This window comes from Penaeus japonicus, unplaced genomic scaffold, assembly GCF_977035675.1.
Source record: "Penaeus japonicus unplaced genomic scaffold, GWHDUDI00000001_assembly GWHDUDI00000040, whole genome shotgun sequence".
In the NCBI taxonomy this organism is placed as follows: Eukaryota; Metazoa; Arthropoda; class Malacostraca; order Decapoda; family Penaeidae; genus Penaeus; species Penaeus japonicus.
Window position 1 is genome coordinate 23846984 of NW_028234442.1, and position 10000 is coordinate 23856983.

The window sequence follows — 10000 nt, forward strand, 5'->3', positions numbered from 1 at the left end:
AAAGACAAATCGGTTTGGAGGACAATTCACAGCGCCGAGTGGCTTTCCAGGAGTGTTTTCATGTTGGAGATGAGGTGAGGGAATGATGAGGAGGGATGGCGAATATGAGGTGGATTTACTTTGGGGGTTTATTGGGTGTTTTGTGTGGTATCGATTAGTGCGATAAGGGAAATAAAGTCGGATGTGGGGATTGTATTGGGGTTGTTATTTGTGTGTGGGTTTTATTTTTTTTTATTTTTTTTTTTTGGTATTTATTTATTGGTTTTGTGTGTGTGTTAAGATCTCGATGATTGTTGGGAATTGTGGTTGTTTAAAGGTCTGTGTGACACTGACTTTTACAGGTTTATGGAAATTGTTGTAGGTTGTATTCTGTATTTCTAAATATTGAGGATAATTATTGTATGTGTTTCTTATGTGTTGTGTGTTATGTTTTGAATTTAAATGTGTTATGGAAGTGGTGTGTATCTATATTTCGAGATCTGATATGATAGAATTTTGTGCCGAGATGTAAAGTAATTATATTGTTACAATAGATTTTGTTTTGTAAATTTGTTCAGAAAGAAAAGACTGGACACTTATTTTCACACACTCACTCACTCACTCACACACACCCATGCTTATCTATATTCAAAGCAACTTAGTTGACCCATAATAAACCACACTAGCCAACTTTTCCCTCCTACAACAGCAAAACCCACCGATCATCCAGCATTATCATCCTAATTCGGCAACTTCATCGTGTAACTCATGCGCCTTCTCTCTCTCTCCCTCTTAGGACCATGCCAAGCGATGCCCTGGATGACGTTGACCTGCGCCACGTCCAGCTCTCCGTGGCCAACGCCCGCACCTTGAGCGAGGATGGGTCGGCCGGCAACAAGGAGACGGTGGAAACCCGACATGGCCCCATCACAGTGGCCATCAGCGGCGACACTTCCAAGCCAGTTATCCTCACCTACCATGACCTCGGCCTTAACCATGTTACTAACTTCCAGGTAGGTGTTATGAGGGGGGAAGGGAGAGACAGGCGAGGAGTGGTAGTGAGAGAGAGGGAGTGGTAGTGAGAGGGAGGGAGTGGTAGTGAGAGGGAGGGAGTGGTAGTGAGAGGGAGGGAGTGGTAGTGAGAGGGAGGGAGTGGTAGTGAGAGGGAGGGAGTGGTAGTGAGAGGGAGGGAGTGGTAGTGAGAGAAAGGGAGTGGCAGTGAGAGAGAGAGGGAGTGAGAAAGGAGTGGGAGTGAGAGAGAGAATGGTAATGAGAATGGGTAGTGAGAGAGGGAGTGGGAGTAAAAGTGAAAAAGGAAGAGGGATGAGACAAGTGGATGAAAACAAGGAAAAGAGAGAGGTGAGATAAGTGGAAGTGAGAAAGGAAGGGAGGAAGAGGGAAAGAAAACAAGTATGGAATTAAGAAAATGACTTATTCAAGGGAAAAAAAGAGAAGTGACATATTCGGGAGGACAGAAAAAAAAATCAGATATGTGGCTATAAGCAAGAGTCTGCAAGTACAAAAAATGAGACTGAAGGGAAAAATATTCAGTGAAATATAACAAAGATACACCAGTCATATCTCTGGCTATACAAATTGTCATTTTGTGCTACATCTCTTTTCTTCTCTCTTCTAGGCATTCTTCCTTTATCCGGAGATGAGGAATATCATCAACAACTTCTGCATTGTACACGTGAATGCACCAGGCCAGGAGGAAGGAGCACCCACTCTGCCAGAAGGGTAAACAATAGTGTTGAATATTAGTTTTTGTTAACCCACACAGGACGGGTGGTACAGCATGTGTACCGCGCATTCAAAAGCCCAGTGGCCGGGCGGCACAGTATTGTGCCAGCCATTCAATTGATTTAGGCCTAATAATTCGAACGCCCCGGCATTTGGACATTCAAGGCTAGAATTCCCCCATCGGGGATGGGTTAATTTTATTTCTATTGTTGCTATTGTTGTAAGTATGATTATTAATGTTGTCATTATTAGTATTAACTTTATTATAGATATTAGCTTTTATGTAAAGATTATAAAGGGTTTTATTATGTATCTTTGTTTACAGTGCTTTCTTTAATAGATATTGAATATAATTAGGGGAATTTATTTCCCATTTTTCAATATATTCCCCCCACCATTTCAATTTTTGCATGAGTACACTGTAGATCCTTCCAAGTTACCATATTTATCCCATCAACAGCTATGTCTACCCAACCATGGAAGAGCTCTCCGAGACGATTACCGCCGTCAAGAGTCACTTCCACATCCGAACTTTCATTGGTTTTGGCGTTGGTCTTGGCGCTAACATTCTCTCTCGTTATGCCACCAAGTATCCTGCAGATGTAAGTGTTATGCATTTTATTATTTTGCATTTTCGTTTTATTCTTTTGTCTTTCTTAATTTTAGGTGTGACTCTTAAGAAAGGACAATATGGGGATAAAAAAAAGGATTGTTTCTGATTTTAGAGAATTCACGGTAGAGAAGAGAAGATATATAAAAAAAAATGTATAGCTGTTGTATCCTACTAAAGTGTAAATTGATACAAAGATACCTGAAAGCATCATCACCCAAATATAGTCTGGCTAAGTGTGGTTATAATCAAGGAATAACTGTATGGATCCCTGAAGAGAGGGAGAAAAAAAGAAAGAAAAAACAATAAATTATATATAAAATACAAAGGTAGAGGAGGAAAGTAAGTGGTTCATCCAAATTGTACTTTGTATTTTTGCTTACATACCATCCTTTCTTAAGATACTTTACCCTTATCTTCAGGTTGATGCTTTGGTTCTCATCAACTGCTCCTCAACCCAAGCTGGCTGGATTGAATGGGGTTACCAGAAGCTCAACATTCGACACCTCCGCTCAGGAACGATGACCACGGGCACTGTCGACTACCTCCTTTGGCATCATTTCGGTAAGGAATGCGTAAAGGTTATAATTTCTGCAGAAGGCATCGAGAATATGTTATTATGCTCTTACCTCAACTTAAATTAGCTGCACGACAGGTTATCATATATTAGTGCTTGATGATATTTGGAAGGCAATATTTTCTTTTCATGACATTGGGATACACAAAATTTTCATATGCATACTGGTTCCAGAATTCTGTTGTTATTTTTTTATGAGTTCTGTATCTCGGTATTAAGCTGTCTACCACCTTTGCTTTTTCTTTGTTTTCCTTACAATACAAGTAGAGACATTTATGCAAATATTTTATTCATTGTATCTTTTTTTTTATAAACAGGAAAGTTGGAGGAATGCAACCAAGATCTGGTGACAGTTTACAGGCAGCACTTCGAGAAAGCTCTAAACGCCACAAACCTTGGCCTGCTTGTTGACTCCTACATTCGCCGGACTGACCTCAGTATTGTGCGAGAGCTGGACCCCAACAAGAAGAAGGTATTGGCATTGTTAGGCATTTGTGTGTTTGCAGCTTTGAGTTGGCAGAATGCTACGTCATCCATTTGCCAACCGAAGCATTGCTTTAGGTTTTACAGCGATAAGTTTTCTGCTTTGCGTTGTTTAATTTCATTGATCTATGAGGTGGTTTGGTTGTCGTTGTTGCAGATGAATAATGATAATGCATGTTATTTAGTAATTGTAGTAGATTTGATATAGAGGTATAGGTATATATAGGTATAACATGGTACAAGTAAACCAGATATATATAGATAGATAGATATTATATATTATATATTATATATTATATATTATATATTATATATTATATATTATATATATATTATATATTATATATTATATATTATATATTATATATTATAATCCTTATATATTATATATTTATATATAGTATTATATATTATATATTATATATTATCTGTATTATATTTATATATATATATATATATATATATTATATATATATATACTATACCTTATATATATATATATATATATACTATATATTTATATATATATAGATATATATTTTTTTTTTTTTTTTTTTTTTTTTTTTTTTTTTTTGAATCACCACTTACCTCTTATTTATTTGTAGACTGGCTAACAGTAATTCATCTTTAAAAATTTCAGATGGCTTTATCTTATAATCACAGATTTTATTAATATGAAAATGTTTGATGTATATTTTAGTTGAAGGCGTAGTTCATAAACCTAAATGTTTTGATGGTATTGCATGGTATTGCAAATAAAGTTGAGGCAACTTTTTTCTTTTATAGTATGTAGTCTTGTAGTCACCAAAACACTTAAGATAGGAAATAGCTTTAGGATCCATAGGCTATGCCTTTCCTAAATATTTCCCCACGTATTTTCCTTCTATTAGCTCTATGTAAATCCTCTCTACATCTCCGACCACGATTTCAGGACGTGCGAATGATCAGGACCCAAGTGTTGAACATCACCGCCAACCACTCTCCCCACGTGGACGATACAGTCACCTTCAACGGAAGACTTGACCCTACACTGTCTACATGGATGAAGGTAAGGCAAAGATTTTCTAGTTGACTTTTTGTCATGTGCACACTTTGGTTGATACTTTGTGGTATTATCTTTTGAGAGAAGACTATCACTGTAATGTTCTATTTATTTTATTATATTTTTTTGTTTTTACTTTATTTTTTTTACTGTTATAAAAACTTTCAGTGTAAAGTCAGAGAAAGATTGATAATTTTGTATCAAGTGGATATAATTTTAACAAATTTTGACTCTTAGTGTATCAAATGGATATGATTTTAACAAATTTTCACTCTTTGTGTATCCAATGTATATAATTCTAACAAATTTTCACTTTTAGTCTAAAGTTCTTATATCTGGAGACTCATGAAACTAAAGGCGCTGTCACACTAGCACTTTTCCGTCAATTTTCTGAAAAATTGTCAATTTTTGAGCGAATTGGCATCTTTCTAGTCAGACGATAATTCCGAGTTTCCGCGTGATCATTCCCGTCGTCCTATTGGCCAAGCATAATCAAATCAAGAACTATATTTTTAAACGTTCGTATTTGTTTTAAATCATTAAAAATATTCAAATATAATGAAATTTACTCTTTCTCTTTTTATTCTCTCAGTTTAATTTTTAATTGACAAAGAAATATAGTAAATTTAATTTTATTTCCATAGATAAAATTTGTTTTAAGTGCTCGACTTCATTGTTTACATCCGTCAGCCGCAAGCGCGCTATTTTTCAGTTTTGAAACACAAAATACTGTGGATGGACACAGCCTCAGAAGAATACTTAAATTAGAATATTTTATTGCTTTTTCTTGTTACGCTCAGCGCTGCTAAACTGCGAAGTCTAGCATAACGCGCACTATCGTTGTTCGAAGCCATTGTTTACAAATGCTATGCGAATATCGCATTACTAAACCGATGGCTCCTAGTGTGACTGCGCTCGAAAAATTGACAATTTTGAAAATTCCCGCAAGGGCACAGGAAAAAGAAAAAAAAAGCATGTGTACATATTGAAAAGAATGTTGAAAAAAGCAAGAATGAAAGCAATAAATAAGAAAAAATTAAATCAATTGACGAAATAAAACGACGGAAAATAGGCTAGTGTGACAGCGCCTTAACAGTCTAACATCACCTTCCCCTACCTCACCATGAGAACACATGATGCAAGATGGAAATCGCAGCCAGAGAACGATTTCAAGCGTTTCATTTTTATTCCTTAACCCATCCTCGCTTCCAGATTCAAGACTGCGGACTGGTTATTGACGAGGCCCCAGGGAAAGTGGTGGAAGCTTTCCGACTCTTCCTACAGGGTCAAGGCTATGGTAAGGTGGTGCTAGATAGGCGACAGTCGATACAGAACGTTTCAAGAGGGTAGAGCGAGATAGGATGGTGAGGGTCTTCTGGGTAGTGTAGGTGTAGTGTGGGGTTGTAGTTGTATGTATATGGTGCTAGTTGTGTGTATGTTCATATGGATATATGTATATTTATGTGTTGGGGTCTGAGGTTGGGTGGGGGGGGGGTGAAGTTTGGAATGGGGGTGAGTGTGTGTGTAAGTGTGGGTATGCATAAGTATTGGTATGGGTGTAGTTTGTTTTGGGTTTTCCTGTGGGCATGTGGATAAGTAAATAATTGAGTGGATGATTGTCTCCTTGTTTTGGCATGAACATCATGCAAAAAGTTTTCAGGATGAGTAGTTAATGGGTATGGGCTTTATTCTGATAAATTAATGAGTGAAAGAGCATAAATGTAATTATAGGTAGGTGCACATACTTTGTGTGGGTTTGCATTTGTGTGTTTGTCTTTACTGTGTTTTGTGCACACAGTTATTGTCATAATCATTTTTTCAATGAAGAATACCAAGCTTTTTGAAGGGTAAACTTAATAAGATTGATATTAATACATTTCAGAGTCAGATGAACAACTTATGAAATAAGTAAATGACTTTAGTCAGTTTTGTGGGATGAATGATGAAAAATAGGCAAGAAGAATCCTAAGTGTATAAAGCTCCATATCAATTTACCACTTCTCTTCCCTACCTAACTTTTTGGCTTTGCCACCTTGAGGCATGAGCTTCTGTTATAAACCCAAAGATTTCAGTTTCTCATTTAACACGAAAAAATCAACTATCATGGCATTTGATAAAGCCCCACAGGAAGTAATCATGTGGGGCATAAAATCTTAGTCTAATAGAGTGAACAAACTACTATGCTCTTTAAGCTTCATTGCTTATCCAGCGGATTTCAGGGCCCTAAACAAATGCTAAATGTTTAATGCTGACGCTGATCTCTGTTTTTCCTGTCGCTCTTAGCTTCAATGGCCCTTTCAGGTTCCAGCTCTTTTTCCATAGATTATTTCAGATTTATGTGGATTTTTGTTTTTCTCTCATAATGTTAAGCAGTGAAATTAATCAGGGAATATATTTAGAGAATAAAAAGATGTAACACATGTGCGGAAGGTTACACTCGCCGCAAATCTCAGTTAATTGCTTTTCAATCCCATTTTTGTATCTGTTGTGGTAAGTATTCTTTGAACAGGCTAGGGTGTTCTCCTGTTCTGGTTGTCAGTATCCTGTGGTATTGATAGATAGGTATTTTAAAAGGATGCAATCAATCATCAATTATTTTTAGGATCTTGAATGAAATATTATTTTTCAATTTTGTATGCAGCTAGATATTTTGTAAAGTACTTTATGCTAGCAGGTATTGCTAATGTAAAAATGCCTTTAATGATATTTTTAGGATTGATCCATACTAGCTATTCTAAACTGGCACATCAGATCAATTAATCACAGAAGAGGCATTGTATTTATTTTAGGGGAAAAATTACCTTTCATTCAGTTAGAAGGGATCTTGATATGTTTATCCCAGACCTCAAAAGGCAGTAGGAAATAAATATATATTAAAGTCACATAACCACTTATTCTCTACTATATTCACTTGATATGTTACTTAATAAATATCACTGCTACTCTGCTCAAGTGTCTTGTGTTATTCTTACTGTTTGTGCCAAGAAAAGTCAAGGTTTTTGTTAGAAAGTAAATTGAATGGAAAGTTTTTAAGTACTTCATTTTCCAAACTTTGGCAAGGATTATATGTAAGATATGTATACTTTTTGTTCCTCTAGCTTAGTGTCCAGCTATGTTTAGGTTCTAGATGTAGACTTTAATTTTCTCTGTCTCAGTCAAAGGAGAAAAGAGAGGAGGGTTGATGCAGTCGCATTAACCCTCTTGATCTAAATGTTTTTAATCACATAAGAGCTTATAATGTCCGTCGATGGTAAAGATAGTTTCCCCCTAAACCCCAAGCGGTGAGTGGATCCCGCCGGTCTTCCGCTGTGTCGATTGGAGAAGGTAAATCGTGTTGAACGCATCACACATCATCAAAAAAAACAAGCTTTGTGTAAGTTTCAGTTTAATTGTCGGAGCACGTCATTTGTGAACTAAACGCATCATACCTGTCGTGCTGGCCTCATGACCAAGACACGTTATCTATAGCAATTGTTAGTACATGGTTGCCCTCCCGCCTCTTCCCCTCCCCCCAGGGATTAAATTGGAAATTTTGATGTTTTGTTTCTTAAGAAAAGTCAGTTTGCTGTTTTTTGTTGACATCCCCCCCAAAAAAATTATAGGACCACAGGAAATGACATTGCTAGTGTTTTTGTCCCATTTTCTTAAGACCAAAGAAGCCCATTCAAGTTTAGAAATGTGATTGAAAAGTATTACTCTTAAGAGTCTTTGAGATATTTGCAGTCACATTATAACTCAAATTTGAGTATTATAACATCATAAAAACAAACTATAACATAGATATGGACATGGCATAATTATGTCATGTTATAACATAGTTATAACATGTCAGTAATGATACAAGTGCTCAATAGACAACTATTCTCGATTCAAAAGCGAAACTCCTTTATTCTTCCTTCTCAAAGTCTAAGTCTGAGTTCATACTCCACGCCAACTAGCAATGCTGTTTTGGTCATTGGCCTCTGCACGTAGGAGATGGCAAGTGGTCAGCTTCTTCCTCTCATTTGCTCTTTCGTACTCTTGCGTTGATTCACCGTTTCATCTTTCGTACTGGCTTCTCTCCTCCCTCCCTCCCGGTCATTCAGGTTTATTCTTATTTTCGATGTTGACTAATTTCTGCCAAAGTGCACATTCATCCATTCATCATCTTCTTAACATAAGCTCTGTACATTTCAAATACTTTTTGTCACAAGTGATTTAGTTTAGAGGTTCAGAATCGTTTTGCTTTTCGCACTGAATGATGGAGATTTAGGTGCCACCAGTCATGCCATATTAACACCTGCTTGGGTAAAGTTGCGCGACAGGTAAAAAGATGTGTGTGTGTAGATAGTGCATTGCATGTTGCAGTGAGATGGTTTTGAGCTTTAAGGGAATGTCTTTTGCTTGAGTTGATTTATCATCTGTGGTGTAGTGGTGAGTATGTGTGACTTCACACTTGCCATTGTACTGTCAATTGTGTCGTTTTCTTTTCTTTTCATTTGTTTGGGTATTTCTGTACCTCCATGATGTATTGGTGTTTTCTTTTGTTTCTTTTTCTCTCTATTTTTTACTCTCTTTTTAAATTTTACTTTGGATTTTTTTTATGCACATTGATCTGTTACACTGTAATGCAGACAAAGAAAATATTTATGGTCATATGTGCACTTTCTTTCATACATATCCATAGTTGTGTACTATGTCAGACTCACATTTAAAGTTTTGTTAAAATATCTTTGCACTTACACTCTACGTTCCGCATATACACTGAGACCGATAAGTGGACCTATCTCTATAATGGGTATTTTTTAATGATATACATATTAAACATGCGTCTCCCACAGAACTCGTAAACCCACAACCTTATTTCTAGGGGGAAAAACATAATGAACATAAGTTCTTTTGAATTCTTTATTTTTCATCTTTTTTTTTTTTTTTTTTTTTTTTTTTTTTTTTTTTTTTTTTTTTTTTTTTTTTTTTTTTTTTTTTTTTATTTTTTTTTTTTTTTTTTTTTGATATTTCAAATATTTTTGTAATACTTTATATTGACAGTCGTCTAACTACGATGGTGTTAGATATTCTTCCTATTTCAAAGTGGACTTTTGGAGAAAATTTTCCTTGTCACTGAGTTTATCTATTAAACAGAGATCATATTAAATGAATATCCATTAAATATTTTTAAGAAATGTTGATGATTATATGACTTTCCTCTTAACTTAAAAAGTTTTAGAATCAACTGACATCAGCAACAGATTAATTTAATTAGTCTTTCAGTTTTTTTTTTTTATGAAGCTTATTGTGCGGAAAAGGTACAGGAATAGTTGTGTAACTGGGAACGAGAAACCAGTCTAAACTTAGGTGTCATATGAGCATAGATTTATCTTTATTTTGCAAAATTGTTTTCAAGAGATTGTTTGCTATATTTGCCCACTATATAGAAAGTGTGAAGGCTGTCCCTGAAACATTGAGCATTTATAAGAACTAGAATATTGCTAATATATTTTCCTCAAAGAAAATGAAAAGAATATTATTGCTCAACAATTTCATTAGCAAAATATAGATGATAGTTTACAATATATCGCACTAGATC

The 10000-nt window shown here is 35.6% G+C and overlaps 1 protein-coding gene across 4 annotated transcripts in view; it reads left to right on the forward strand.

Annotated features, from left to right (window-relative positions):
* The window catches only part of MESK2 (misexpression suppressor of KSR 2), a 116480-nt gene that overhangs the window by 99383 nt on the left and 7097 nt on the right, over positions 1-10000 (forward strand). For 2 of the 4 annotated variants that reach the window (XM_043010290.2, XM_086533982.1), the window contains exons 3-10: positions 776-992; positions 1616-1719; positions 2183-2324; positions 2755-2896; positions 3227-3381; positions 4324-4440; positions 5647-5731; positions 7714-7758. In XM_043010290.2, coding sequence (XP_042866224.1) covers positions 776-992; positions 1616-1719; positions 2183-2324; positions 2755-2896; positions 3227-3381; positions 4324-4440; positions 5647-5731; positions 7714-7758 — 1007 coding nt within the window. Of the gene's footprint in view, positions 1-775; positions 993-1615; positions 1720-2182; positions 2325-2754; positions 2897-3226; positions 3382-4323; positions 4441-5646; positions 5732-7713; positions 7808-10000 lie in introns of all 4 variants that reach the window. The other 2 variants (XM_043010292.2, XM_043010291.2) reach the window with 2 other exon arrangements.